The sequence below is a fragment of the Muscardinus avellanarius genome (assembly GCF_963383645.1).
Source record: "Muscardinus avellanarius genome assembly, chromosome: 2".
NCBI classification, from domain to species: domain Eukaryota; kingdom Metazoa; phylum Chordata; class Mammalia; order Rodentia; family Gliridae; genus Muscardinus; species Muscardinus avellanarius.
The window spans coordinates 197,769,538-197,784,866 of NC_137787.1; the positions used below are offsets into that span (position 1 = coordinate 197,769,538).

The 15,329-nt window shown below is 39.7% G+C and overlaps 1 protein-coding gene across 1 annotated transcript in view; it reads right to left on the minus strand.

The window, feature by feature from the left end:
- Positions 1 to 12,488: 12,488 nt before the first annotated feature.
- NALF1 (NALCN channel auxiliary factor 1) overlaps positions 12,489 to 15,329 on the minus strand; it is a gene marked incomplete at both ends in the record, with an annotated part of 619,004 nt that continues 616,163 nt past the window's right edge. The window contains one exon of the mRNA XM_080689513.1: positions 12,489 to 12,778. Coding sequence (XP_080545639.1) covers positions 12,489 to 12,778 — 290 coding nt within the window. The remainder of the gene's footprint in view (positions 12,779 to 15,329) is intronic.

Genomic DNA, 15,329 nt, shown 5'->3' on the forward strand with positions numbered 1-15,329 from the left:
GAACACTCTTTACACTCATGTGGAGAATTTTACTCACTAGTGTCAGTGAATTGAGAGTTAGTAGTGCCCACCTATATGGCCAAAGGGCCATTGGGAAAGCCAGCTGCCCAATGATGTCCAGGTTAAAACAAACATTTGTTTTGAAAATTACATGTTGCTGTATTTGTTTCTGAAGATCAAGCAAAATTAGACTAAGGGTCATTTAGAAAAATTTAATGACTTCTTGAAAAAATATTTATGGCCTTAAATTTTTTTTTCTGGGCATGTATTAGTAATTTCAGAAAAACATTTCATCTTTCTCCATAAACTACTATTTTTGACACTGAATTGGATATGGTATAAAAGACTTTCTTCAAGTTTATAAATTTTTATTGGTATCCCTGAGGTTCTAAAGTTCTGTGTGTGTGTGCTTGTGTGTATGTGTGTGTTACTGGAAAATAAATCCAAGGCCATTCTACCTTTGAGCTATATCCCCAGCCCTATTTTATTTTTTTATTTGGAAACAGGATTTTGCTAAGTTGCTTAGGCTGGCCAAGAACCTGCAATCCTCCTGTCTCAGCCTCCCACGTACCAGGATTATAGGAGTATGCCACCAAACCTGACTTCTATCTTTTAGTAAATTACCTTCTAAAGAACAGTGCTTTGCTCTAGGAAGTTTGAGAAAATAAATTCCAGTCATTATATCATTGGGCACAAAGTTTATTTTGTTGCCTGCTAGCCAGAGACCTTGAACACAGGACAAAACATGTGGTTGTCAGTTTTCTTTAAGTCACATACTTTGAACTTTAGCTAATTTATGAACTTGTCAAACTAGAAGATAGGGTCTATCATTCATCTTGACCATCATCAAGAGCACTGCATGTCTATATTTCAATTAGTGCTGACTGCTTTTCCTAGGGATATGATATGGTCCAACACAGTTAGGTTATATAAATACATAACCTAATTTTTAATTCTGAGATCAGAGGATTGGCATATGTAAATCTGAGGGTAAAAACTTGTAGAAATTTACTACATTTAAGGACTAAAAGTCAAGAATAGAGAAATAGCAACCTTATTTCACTAAATAATTCCACTGTATTTCTCCCATATTCTCATTCTCTCTCTCTCTCTCTCTCTCTCTCTCTCTCTCTCTCTCTCTCTCTCTCTCTCTCTCTCTTCCTTCTTCTCTACCTCCCTTTTTCTTTCCCGAGTGTAGCTTGGAGGTAGAATACTCCTGTGTTCCATCCCCAGTACTGAAAACAAAACAAAAAAAAATAAAAACAAAACCAAAAAACCCACCAGAAAAACAAAACCCAAACCAAAAACAAAACAAACAAAAAGCACATGAGGAAATGACTGTCCCCATCCAGTTCCACCTTACTTCACGTCTGTGGTCTGTGGTTTGGAGACCTGAGCTCTCTTGATCCTGTTTTCCCTCTTTTTTCTTCATAACCCACTTTCAGGTAAAACTAAGAATGTAACTACCAAGGTATGTCCTCCTTCAAAATAAAATCCTTGGAGAATTGAACTAAAGACACATTTTTTTTTTTTTTTTTTTTAGGTACTAGGGATGAAACCCAGGGGCATTTTACCTCCAAGCTACGATTCTAGCCCTATTTTTTATTCTTTATTTTTAAACAGGGTCTCATTGAGTTGCAAAGGGCCTCACTAATAGCTGAGGCTGTCTGCGAAAGGATTACAAGCGTTCGCCACCACGCCTAGCTCACATTTTCAATGTGGGGAAAACTTTCCGTGTAAATGTAGTAGGCTTGTATGTAAATGGTTGAAGCTGCATTCTTTGATAGAAACGTGGTAAGATAAATTGGGAGTATCAAAGTGTCAATGCTATATTAATCCATAGATTTTATTTAGAAAAATATACTTTAGGATTATGGGTTTGAGGCCAGCCTCAGTAACTTAGTGAGACCCTGTTTTTTTAAAAAATGGAGGGAGATTGGGGATATAGCTTGTCAATCTCTAGTACCACAAAAAATAGTCCCTAAAGTGTATACATGTGTGTGGTTACTGGAACATTAAATAAAATTCAAGAGAATAATGGACACTTCAGTTGCAGATGAATAAATAAGTGTGACCGGCTGGCAGCGGGGTCCTGGAACAGGATGAGAAATGATGGCATACATTTGGCTTCTCTCTTACTTTGAGATTAGGTCACTCATGCCTGAATGAATGCACACACACACACACACACACACACACACACACACCACACTCGTATACAAATCCCCACATGCATTCCCAAGACCAAGCTTTTTTTCAAATCTCCCCTGCCTGTCTCTGAGGGGAGACAGAGCACGCCCCACTGTCCCCAACAGGTCCCCTCACTTTTCTGGTCCCTCTCTGTTTTCAAGACATCCACCCCTGCCTTCGCTCTGTCCTCTAGCGAGAGTCTCCCCACCTGCCCCCGGCCCTGCCTCTTCCTGCCTTGCACATGACCACAATCCCTGCGCCCTTCACTTGCTGAGACCCCTGTGATTACCATGTTCCTGAAAGTGCTGCGGGTCAGATGCACACGCTCCAGAGCTCCCGCGTTTTGCATGTTCATGACAAAACACTTGTACTGTGTCTCCCGTGCCCGGAACACTAAACACACACCTTTTGTGTTTGCTCCTCCGAAGCCCAGCCTCTCGGGACGGCGAGGAGAGCCTTGGATATAGACAGTTTATGTCTACTTTATGGAAATGAGCATGTAGATGTATAAGGTGGCATACTGTTCTCAAAATGAAAAGCGTTCGGCATTCATTCCAGCATGACGAAAATAAAATTTCACCTTATATTCACCTTTAGGAAAAGCTTAAGGGAAAGGCAAAAGACTGATTGGCTAAATTCACGGGTGAAAAGAGGCAAGAAACCACCATTTATCTGTTTCTGTGAACAAAGTCATGTGACTTCATTCTGATCTGATGCGTTAAATGCGTACTTTGCAGGTTTTAGCTGTGATTTGTAATTGTACAGGAGGGAATATTATATATATATTTTTTTTTTCTTTAAAGCACAATGCATAGTATGTTTTCATTCACTGTATTATCTTTTAAAATATGCCTATGCCTTTAAAACAACAACATTACAATATTAAATCTTTTGTAAAGAGGTAGAGAGATACAAAATCAGTGGCATTGCTGGGGGGGCTTTGAGTCTTAAAAAGAGGGCAGGACTCATAAGGTGCTAATCCTCCATAGAAATATAAAGACAAAAATTTTCCTAAGAATTCTTTTAAGAAACACTTGCAACAAAGTAGATTTTTGGGAAGCCTAAATTTCCATTTTTGTTTAAATGTGACTTTTTTAAGGTCAAAAAATTATAAGTAAATTTTCTATATTTTATTACAATAGCCATAAATCCAATGTGTTAATACTGAAAGGGTTGAAACCATTGTTTACAACTTTAAATTTATTCTTTTGCGAATATGGTATTCCTATTTTTCACAAACTCAGATCATTTTCCCTCCATCCTTTTGGAGAGAATATTTTCTTATGAGTCATTATAAGAAATTAGTGCATCCAAATTTTTGGTAGAAAATTAGAGTCTTGATTATTCTATTACATGTATTCTAAGGAGACAATATTTAATTTACTTCACATTAATGAATTTTTCCAACAGGTTTCTACAGTTATCTTTTCAATACCAAGACAATATACATGGCTCAGTGACGAAGCCATTGCGATTCCTGTGGTTCATGTACATGAAATCCGTTCCTGAAGCTGAACTGAGCAGGAAATGGATGAGGGGGGAGCTGCAAAGGGGAAGGAGTTAAAATGGAAAGAAACCTTAAAAAAATTCAGGTAACTGAATTTACTTCTTCTTTTTTCAGTACTAGGGATTGAACCCAGGGTCATTGTACCTCTGAGGTACACTCCAGTCCTATTTTTTAGTCCTTTTAATTTTGTTATTATTTACTTATTATTTATTTATTTATTTATTTATTTATTTATTGCGGGTCAGGGGATGGAACCCAGGGGCATTCAACCTATGACCTACACCCCCTGCCCTATTTTTTAATTCTTTATTCTGAAATCGGGTCTCACTGAGTTGCACAGGGCCTCACTAAGTAGCTGAGGCTGTCTGCGAACCGCAATCCTCTGGTCTCAGCCCCCGAATGCTGGGATTACAAGCGTGTGCCGCCATGCCCGGCATTTACTCCTTTCATTTTTTTTTTTTTTTTTTTTTTTGGTGGTACTGGGGTTCCTGGAAACCCTTCTACCTCCGGGCTACACTCCCAGACCTATTTTTTATATTTTTATTTGGAAACAGGGTCTCTTAAACCAGTGAGGCTGGCTTCGAAGCTGTGCGATCCTCCTGTCTCTGCCTCCCAAGCGCGGGGATTACAAGCATGCCACCACGCCCGGCTACTCCTTTAATTTTGAAACAGGGTCTCACTGAGTTGCAAAAGGCCTCACTAAGTAGCTGAAGCTGTCTGCGAACCGGGATCCTCCCGTCTCAGCCTCCAGAATGCTGGGATTACGAGTGTGTGACACCACGGGATTACGAGTGTGTGACACCACGGGATTACGAGTGTGTGACACCACGCCGGGCTCTAAATCTACTTCTAATAGTATGAGTTTCTTTTTTTATTCTTTTTCTTGATACATCTTAGAACTAACAAATGAGTAGAGAGATCTTAATTTCATGTCTTATTTAAGGATGACTCTCCACAATTCCAAATGAAATTTGAAGAGACCCAGAAAGGAATATATATATATATATATATATATATATATATATATATATATATATATATATATATATATTCACATGGAATATGGAATTCACATAAAAAGTTATATTTTCCTAAAGAGAAAGAAGATGTGCAATAAAATCTGTTAAAATTTAAGTTCTAATGATAGTAAAAATCTCTGTACTCAGTTTTCCTGTATTTCACTTATCTAAGGATAATAACCATCATGGAGTGTTTTTTTTACTTATTCAAAACCTGATTTTACCGTATTATGTTTTAAAAATGAATCAAATAAAAATACTTTGGATCCAACTGGCTTTTTTTTAAAGCTGTAATAAATGTTTCTCTATTTTTCTCAGTACTTAAATGCCATTTTAAGGCATAGAAATTAGATCTTTTCCTATCAACTTTTACTTATTGATATTTCTGCATGCCTTTTAGACTAAGGAGGAGAAACTACATACAAATACGAATTGTAGTTTTTCTAAGCGATGAAATCCAGTGCAAATGCTTTCATAATAGCCATGAGTGTATCGCTAAGCCATCACAGAGTTTATCTGAGCCATCCTGATAATAGATGTTCAGCCGTGATTCCAACAGCCCCTCACGTTGTCTTCTGTTCACGGCTCTCTGCTCTTGTTGAACTCATAAAATCAACAAGTCCAAAGAAATTATGAGCTCATCTATGCTGCCCCATCCTTCTGTACCATGTGTGGGTAGAATCAAGATTATAAAATAAGAATAGTATATGAAGAGGAAAATAATTATGTAAAGCACCGGAACATCAATTGCACAGATATATTTTTGAAAGCTCAGTCAGCAAAACAAACAAATCTAATGTAAATATTTGCAAGAGGAATAAAGACCTAATAAAGATATAATAAGAATGTTTGCATAGTGTCAATTCCATTTTGGGCTGCTGGGTTAACCAAATAATAATAGGAGCAGAAGAACAAAAGATACCTAAATCCAGTAATGGAGGTTGCCAACAAAATAAGACACAACCAAACCTTAGCTGTGGCCTCTGTGCCTTTCTAATACCTGTATTTATAGGTCTTAGGATTTGAAAAGTAAACAGGAAGGCGATTCTCTTTTCTGGAAGGTTCCATAGGTTTGCACTTGTTTTATTTGACATTCTTTCTAGTCTTTCAGAACTGACTGGCGTTAGTACTCATGTTCTATGTTTCTAGTCACTTGGAACTTGTATTAGAAAGCCATTTAAAAATAATAGATGTTTACATTTGTCCCCAATTTAATACATCACACATCATCAACAAACCTGAGAAAGTGGAAAAGGGAGTTTAAACGGAAATGTGAAAACGCTTATCGTGACGTGGAAACAAGAGGCAGGTGCTGGGAAGGGAAGAGAAGGAAAGAGAGAAAGAGAAAGCGTTTATCTCCAACTCAGATGGCTCCAAACATCTACCCAGAACTGGAGAATTCTGCGGCTTCCACTTCCGGTAATGGCATCCATTCTGCAATAAGATAATCAGCGAGGCATGGGCAATAGTTGAAATTTGTGTTGCAAAACAAATGATCTTCTAGTGAGCTAGCTGGGAGACCGCTGGGTTCTCAAAGCAGCACGGGCTGCAGTCAGCCGAGGGCTGTAGGAGAGGAGGAAGGGGGTCTAATCCAGAGGTCGATGTCTACAGTCCGTGTTCAACTGCATGCATACATTTGAAAGCATTAAAGATAGAGGTAGAGAGGAGATGAGATATATTAATATATCTCTTAGGTAGCTGACTGGGCAGAAAAAACTAGTGAAATAAGAAAACTCAATCAAGTACCCTGCTTAACCTACTCACAATCTCCTCTGTCCAAAACTCACCAGTGTCCAGTTTTTATCACTGTGACTTCATTCTAAGAAAGTTATAGCATTCACTTCAAAAAGAGATATTAGTTCAATTTAGACATCTCTTTGTGCTGAATAAGTTTAAATCAACTATAGCTCATATTGATTAAAGAATTGAGAGTCATCAAGATGTATACCTAAACAAATTCTACAAGTAATTTAGCCACCACTTAGATGGTACATCTCTACATCCACTGCCAACTGTACGGTTGGTATATGGAGTCACCTCTCATCATTTTCTAGGGACATTTTATTTATTTATTTATTTTTAATTTATTTATTGGTGGTACTGGGGTTCCTGGAAGCCTTTCTACTTCCGGGCTACACTCCCAGACCTATTTTGTATTTTTTTATTTGGAAACAGGGTCTCTTAAGCCAGCGAGGCTGGCTCTGAACCAGCGCGATCCTCCTGTCTCTGCGTCGCAAGCACGGGGATTACAAGCCGGCTCCACCATGCCCGGCAGGATAGCTCTTTTTGATATATATTTTTAATTTAAAATTTAAGGACTTTGACACCAGGCATGGTGGTGCATTTCTGTAATCCCAGTACTTGGGGAACTGAGACAGGAGGATCGCAGATTCAAGACTAGCCTCAGCAACTTAGCAAGACCTTGTTTCAAAATAATAGTAATAGTAATAATAATAATAATAATAATAATAATGATAATGATGATGATGATAAAGTAGGGCTGGAGTTATAGCTTAGAAGTAGAACAGCCCTGAGTTTAATCCCAAGTACCATTGTGTGTGTGTGTGTGTGTGTGTGTGTGTGTGTGTGTGTGTGAGAGAGACCAGGGACTGAACCCAGGGGCATTCTACCTGCAAGCTACATCACCAGCCCTATTCTTTTTTAATTCTTTATTTTGAAACAGGGCTTCACTAAGAATTTGAAGCTGGCCTCAAACCTGTCTCAGCCTACCAAGTAGTGGAATTACAAGCATGCACCACCATGCCCAGCACCATTTTTTTTTTAAAATAATGATTCTATAAATATCATAGAATTAGGAGAAAAGACATTCAACTCCAAAAGTAGAGACCCACTGTGCTCCACAGACAGCAGTTTTTTGGACCTGTTAAAAATCCCACCTTTGCCCAACCCCCTGTGCAGGCCGGGAGGAAAACAGCCAGGAGCTAACTTTCTCCAGTTAGCCTGAAAGCCTGACGTATCTCAAGAACAAAGGACATAGTTCGGATTTTGATTCATGCCTTAAATTTTATTTCAAGGCTAAAAGTGGTATCTGCGCATATTATTATGTGAGCAATTTCTAGACTTTGAGGCCAAGTTTGATAGTTTTTATGAATATGGAGGCTTCACACTGTGTTTAAGTTTCGCCTCCCTCCCACTTGAGGTCTTGTATCCCATCATCGCCATAGTCCATGTTTTCTAAACATCATTAAAGCTTGAAGTTGGAAGAAATGCTGCTGTTTTTTTTTTTTTCCGAAATTCTTTCCCTTCACTAATGGAGATATTTCAAGAGTCTGTTTTTCATATCAGTGTAGGTCTGGTTTGTAAATGAGCACACGGCTCAAACATTAGCCAACAAGTGGGAAATGCTCATTTTAATGCATGTGTCCTCACGGACTGAAAACTTTTGTGGTTGAAGTCTTACTTGTGATGCGTGTGTATATATTATATATTGTCTTATCTCCCTGAAGCTACGCCGCTGTCTACATAGCCTCTTCTCATTCTTCATGCACACATGTGGAATCAAACACTTGGCTGTAGTCCTCGTAAAAACAGGATGCAGCTTTCACTCACGTGCTGATTCGATGCACCCAGTAGCAAAGACAGTCTAAATCTGGCTGTTACTTAGAGAGGAAGAAAATCATGTTTCAGACCCATTAATGCTTTAATGTTGTTCAGACGGAAAATGTCAACTGCTTGTTCAGGCATTTGGTACAAAGTTCTGACATCCCACTACATCTTTCATTTACTCTATTTTCTCTGGCAAAAATGAAGTTCTTATTCATTCATTAAAAGCTCCTTTCCCTCCCTTTCTTTCTCCTTTCTTCCTTCCTTCCTTCCTTCCGTTTACTGTCTTTTAATAGAGGTTCTGAAATTTAAAGGTAACAATTCACTAATAAGGAACTAAAACATTTTTATAATGATCTCATTTAGGACAACTTTTGGGCTAAGTGTGATAGTACAAACCTGTGATCCCAGTACTTGGGAGACTGAGACAGGAAGATTGCAGGTTTAAGGACAGCGCTGGCAACTTAACAAGATCCTGTTTCAAAATAAAAAGGGGCTGGGGGTATAGCTCAGAAGTAGAAAGGTCTGGGTTCAATTTTTAAAAAAGGAACAACTTTTTTTAGTATATTGTGGAAACAAGAAATGATACTAATTTTTAATGAAAGTTAGTATAAGTGAATCCAAATGTAAATGTAATAAAGAATAACATTGACCACATTTACCTCTACTAAGTTATTTGACATTTAGTTCAGCAGTACCAACACACTCCACTAGCTGGGAATTTCTCTATTGCAGAAAAAAGATAATGAGAAACATGGGAAATCTACCCCATACATGTATGAAACAACTATTACTTTCTTGGTTATCAGCCTGCTTGCAGAAGTATTAAATACTGTAGTTCATTATCCCGTATGCAGTAGACGTCTACTTCCAGAAAAATGGAGCGAGATCAGGATTAGAAAGGAGCAGAGCTGGAATTTATTCTGGTAAAGTGAACCTGTGCACAATGCTAAGCATGGTCAAGCGTTTCCCAGGAAAACAGGACAGAAGGCCGGCGGGCCCAGCGGAATCCAGCCTCGGCGGCGATTGCTGGACTGCTGCTCAACCCTGTGAAGGAGCCCTCGCCTGCTCAAATCCCCCAGCCAACCCCGGGACGCTTCTCCCTTCATCGGGGCCAGTGGAAACATCACTGGAAGGGGGTCACACATTTGCAGTAACAAATACTAGGCACTAAGATCATTCTCTTGTGATATGAGTAAAATAATATGACAAGAAAAACAATCCACGGGAATTATAGATTATTCCAGGGTTGGCTGAATGTTGGGGGAAGAAAAGATGCATTCCCCCTTTGTCCCTACCATCCTGTTTTCACCTAAATTAGAGTTTCATGTTTGTAATTCATATCTTATTAGTTCTCCCAACGTTTGAAATTGTCTTTTGAAAGTTCCCTCTCGTGGGGCGTGGTGGCACCCGCTTGTAATCCCCGTGCTTGGGAGGCGGAGACAGGAGGATCGCATGGGTTAGAAGCCAGCCACGCTGGCTTAAGAGACCCTGTTTCCAAATAAAAAAATTAAAAATAGGTCTGGGAGTGTAGCCCGTAGGTAGAAGGGCTTCCAGGAACCCCAGTACCACCAAAAAAAAAAAAAAAAAAAGGAAAGAAAAGAAAAGAAAGTTCCCTCTCATGTAAACAAACGGTGGTCCTTGTTTTCCCTCTGTCTCGTTTTCTTTCTTTCTCTCTAAAGAAAAGCTTAAACATCAGCAAGTGGAAACTTCTGATCTCCTTACATGTGTAAAGAACTTTATTCAGTTGCAAAATATAGTAAGAGAAAATGAAAGCCTGTTTTGTCGAGGGTACTGACTTCCACCACTTTGCCCGTTGTTTAGAAAGAACAATTTCATGACATAGCAGTAGAAGTGGGTGAGACCTGCACTACCATGGCATTTCCTCTAGAATGCCCTGAGTACCAACAGAAGCCCAGCATGGGGCATGGCTGAGACGGGCGTGGGTGGCCTTTCCACAGCACACGGAAGTCCAAGGCCTGAGGAGCATTTCCCTGGCCATTTACTCAGATGCATACCAACCCACCCTTGACTTCTACCTGGAAGTCGACCATCCTGCTTCTGCACATCTCCACATCTCCCCATCCCACCCCATGGTCCCACTGAAGTCTCCAATCCACCCCTGGCCAAGTCTAGTAAAACTCATTTCTAGGAGTGTTTTGGTTTTGACAATTTGAAACAGTTGGTGTTGGTTCCCAAAGCCACTTTCCTGACCCATTCGCGGCTCCAGAAAGGCACCATGTTTTTAAAAGTTAAACCAAAGTGCCTCTGTGTTTGTGTGTGTGCACATTTAAGTGTATTTGCATTTGTTGGGGAAACCATTTTAAAGAACAAAAACTGGAGAATTTTTCATTTTTGTTGTTTTTTTTTTTGTATTTGCGCAGACCATTTTAGAATTTTCAGTCTCAACAAAACACTATTAAAACAAAGAATCTAGTAAAATATTTGTGCATGTACTGCTAAACAATTCTAGCAACTTTATTAAGCAATACCTTTATTATTTTTGAATATTCTTAACAGACTGGAACAAAACATTTTTATCCAAAACAAAATATGCATACTGTACGCATGTCGCAGGGTTAAGCATGATGCAGAGGTTAAAGTCTGTTTGAACAGAAACGAATGCCTGGGGGAATTTCATAGCTATAAAGTTAATAACTAAATTTTGTTCGCTAAGAGGACTTTTTCTATGGGTTTCCTTCATCTCTCAGCCACACAGCAAACTTATCCCAAGTGCACTTCCCACGTGTAGTTAGAGAACAGGAAGGAATGTGAAGTGTTTTTTTAAATTATTTGTTTTGTTTGTTTTTTAAAAACAGCCCTTATTAACTCTTCCTTCCACTGATTCTACTGTAAACTCATGAAAGCCTTTTTTTTTTTTAGAAAGCAACTTCATATACACTCAGCAGGTGAAATGTTCCCACAGAGAAAAAAAAAACAAAACAAACAAAGTGATCCGACTTCTCTTTTTTCCTCAAGTCCCTAGAGCGTGTTAGAATGACATTTTTTTTTTTTTGCACTGGATAAAAATGGCTGACCTATTATTTATTTATTAAAAAAAAAGAAGTTGTTCCTCTGTGATAATGCAGAACTGCATACACTTTATACCTGGAATAATTTTAAACCCTACGTTGGGGGAATACTGGGATACGGTTGTATATATCCTGTATACTGCAAATGTTTGAGTATCTCTAGAGTCTCTTCCACCATAATAAAGAAGGAAAAGAAGTCTAGATTTGTGTCCTTGGTCTCCGTCTCTCTATTTCCTGTTCCAGTGGCCAAAATGTGCTCATACAGAACTGGGCTCCACTGAGGGCCACCTCCGTCCCCCAGGAAGGCCTCACTACCCCTCTGCACACAGATGCTGACTCCTTCCATCCGCCAGCTCTGGAGGCCTGGTTGCTTGGACTGGGCACTGGAGCCACCCGCTCAGGACAGCTTTTTTTTTTTCTTTTTAACATAAAACTGTGGTAACTGTCTGGCCACACTATCATAGAGCCCACCCACTGCTCAGTTGATAAGGAATTTCGTAGGCCCCCTCGGCTCCCACCCGTCACTGGGTGCACAGACAGAAGCAAGCGGATATTGTCTGCTTAGGGGACAAGAAGAGGGCCGGGGAGGAAGGGCCGGGAAGAGCTGGGACCCGCGGGGACGAGGGAGACTTAGGGGGATTTATTTTTATTTTTATTTTTTGTTGTTTTCTTTTTTTTTCTTTTTTTTTCTTTTTTTCTCCTTTTTTTATTGTTGTTTTTCGCTATACCATGAGGTCATAGCAGTCATCCTCTAATAGAAACTGACAGGACAGAAAGACAGAACTAGTTGATGAACACACACAATGACCAGAAATAGAGAGAGAGCGCGCGACAGTGGAAAGACTCAGTTTACCTCTGAGGAGACCATCCCCCAAAAGAAATCCTGTATTAACAAGTGCAGAAAAAGAAACGGAGAAGTAAACCCAGACCATAAGCGCAAACAAAACCTCCAAACATTAAAACACAGTGTATAAAATGGCGTGAGAAATTGAAAGTCACTTTGCAGCCTCTTAGTCAATAAAAAGCCGCGGTTGTGTCCTTGTTTGGAATCAGGCCCATCTTTTAAATTTGACCCCAAAGGCCTTGCAAGAAATGACGAGAGGGCAGAAGCACCCAGTTTCTCTTCGGTGGGCAGCTGGGCAGCGGGGGCTCCGGGCCTCCTCGGTGGCGGTTCCTCTACTCCTCGCTGGCCGAGTTTTCGTCCAGCGTGTTGATGGCCCCCAGGCTCAGGCCCGTCGTGTTCTGAGCCACAGAGGCTGTGAGCACTGTGTGAAGCAGAATGAGCACTAGGACACACAGCTTGAGCCTGCCGCTGCACAGTCTGGTGGCAGATGACGCCGTGAGCGAGGTCCCCTGGCAGGAGTCACTGGGCCCCACCTTGCCCTTGGGCGGGCGCTTGGCCTGCTCCTCTCTCCTGACGTCACAGCATTCTGGTTCGTCATTGGTTAGGAAGGTTTCATAGAGCCCTGCAGGGAGAGGGAGCAGAGGGTTAGAGGGAGGGCGAGATGCGAGGAGGAGCCCTCAGGAGAGCCAGGCCTGCCTTCTACATCCTCAGCCACAAGTTCTAACATCTGAACTATGTTAGAGCGCGGCCACCAGCCCTACTGAGTGGCCCAGTGGGTTCCAGAGTTCTGCCCTTCGGACCATGAATGTTCTGGGTTGTAGAGAATACTGATTAATGTATTTCATTAGGTCAAACCCAGAACTTGTGGTTCTGGGTCAAGTGGAGACCAGGTGGAGGTCCCCGTCCTTATTCTTTAAGAATGCAAAGCATAAACCCACACAGACTGGCTGAGCTACACGGAAGGAACAGTCCAGCTCGGTGCCACGGCCCGGAGCCTCGTTAACCACTGCCTCGTTTCCCTTGGTATCTTGGTGGGCACATCTACTCATCTCACGGGCGATTAGGTCTTTCGCCTTATTTTGTAGTATTGTCATCTCTCATCTGCTATTCTGTTGATGATGGTGGAGGCCTGGACTCCAGTCTTCATTAACTTCTGCCTGGACTATTGCAGTAGGAATCTCTCTGCTCTTGGTTTTCCCTTCCAACCTCTTTCCACAGTGCCTTTCAAGGATCAGCTGTCTCTCCCTCATTGTCCCGCGCTCTTTCTTGGTCTCTTAATCTCCTTCCTGAAACTCTTCTTTTTCTCCATTTACCTATTCTCCTCTTTTCCTCTTCCACTGTTTTCATTTTAAAATTGATATATGCACATTTTGAAACTTTCAAAATGATGAAATCAAACCACTTAACTATAATCTTTTATCTATAGCTTCTATCTTGATAATTGTTCCAATTTTGTATGTTGCTGTTCTTTATAGTTTGATGTGACTGTCTAAGCTGTGTATAACTTATCTTTGTGTCTAATTGAATGATTTCACCCAATTATGGGTGTTACAATGAACTCTATGCACATTTTGTCATAATATTCTCATGTCTGAAAAAACAAAAATCAGGAGAATAGTAGATTTTTTTTAACATAAAGTGCCTGACTCAAGGCCTAGCACTTAGAAATAACTTGCAAAATGTTAAAATGTTGCTGTTAATAATAGTTATCAGTGGCACATTATTGCTTCCACCCATATAGTAAGATCAAAAGACCTTTCCTTTTTCTCCAGATGCGCTGCTCACCCACCAATCCTGGACCAACACCATTTTCCCCAAGTCTGTACCAGTAGCCATGTTGCTTTTACTTCCAGGGAGTTCCTCCATGATCATCTGCCCAAATCCAATTTTTTCCTCAGGTAAAGCTTGCAGGAGATTCCCCATAAGAAGCCTATCCTCACAGGCCCAAGCTCCTGGTGCATTTTACCTTGCTCTTCAATGCAGTAAGTATTATTTTTTCCTTTAATACCAATTTCCCACTTTTCTGCCAATTTCCAATTTCTTCCCTCATCTATCAACTTAAAAGCATGAACTGTACATTTTCCGCATGCCATTCCCAACATGAAGCAAAGTGCCTGAACTAAATAGATACTTAACACTCATTTGTTACATAGAAAAACTAAGTCCATTGATTAATTAAAAAGAATCTTTTAAATAATACACGCTTCAATCTTCAGTTTCTTTTAAAGAAATGAGCGAGATATCCTTATAATGATGCTTACAATATCCATTTCTTCTTAGGCATTCAAAGGTAAACTTCACCTTCGCCTAGGAAGAATACGGAAAAGAAAAACTGAATTAATGAGGTCTGTAGCTTCCACATTTTTATTGTATGATATTTTTTTTCATATAAGATGGCTCACTGCTAAGCTAATTATTTATTGAAATATATGTTTCCCAATATCATATTCTATAATGAAAAGAGTTCATACTAAGATTATAAAAACAGAAATTCGAAGGTCATTTAGGTCAACCTTTTAGAGTGTTAATAGTCTGAACATATTTAAAAATGTCACCTAAGAAGTTTTTCCAATGCTATTCAGAAGCTGGCCTGCTAATTTATAACTAAGGTCATTTTAGGAAAAATAATGCAGTCAATGTAGGCAAAAAAATAATAATAATAATAATTCAACTCTGCTTTTTGACTGGCACAACTGATATTTTATTTTTTTCTCCTATCCATTTTTTACCTTGTAGTACTAGGGATTGAACCTAGTGGCATTCTACCTCCAAGTTCACCCCCAGCTTTATTTTTTATTTTTTATTTTGAAAGAGAGTCTCACTAAATTGGTGAAGGCCTCACTAAGTAGCTGAGGCTGACCTTGAACCTGCGATCCCCCTGTCTCAGCCTCCCAAGTACAGGGATTACACGCATGTGCCATCATGTCTAGCTCTCCTGTTTATTTTCTTTAACAAGCATTTTTATTTATGCATACACATATACTGAAGTTCAAATAATTCCACAGATTGTTTTACAAAATAAGAAAATAAATTCTTCTCCACCCTGTCTCAAATGCTTTCTTCCTAAAAGTAAATATTTGCACTTCTCTTAGTTCTGATGGAAACAGTAGCATGTTTTAGTTTTCTTGCTTTGGGACATTCTGTAGACTTTCTCTTAAGAAATGTGGGGATAA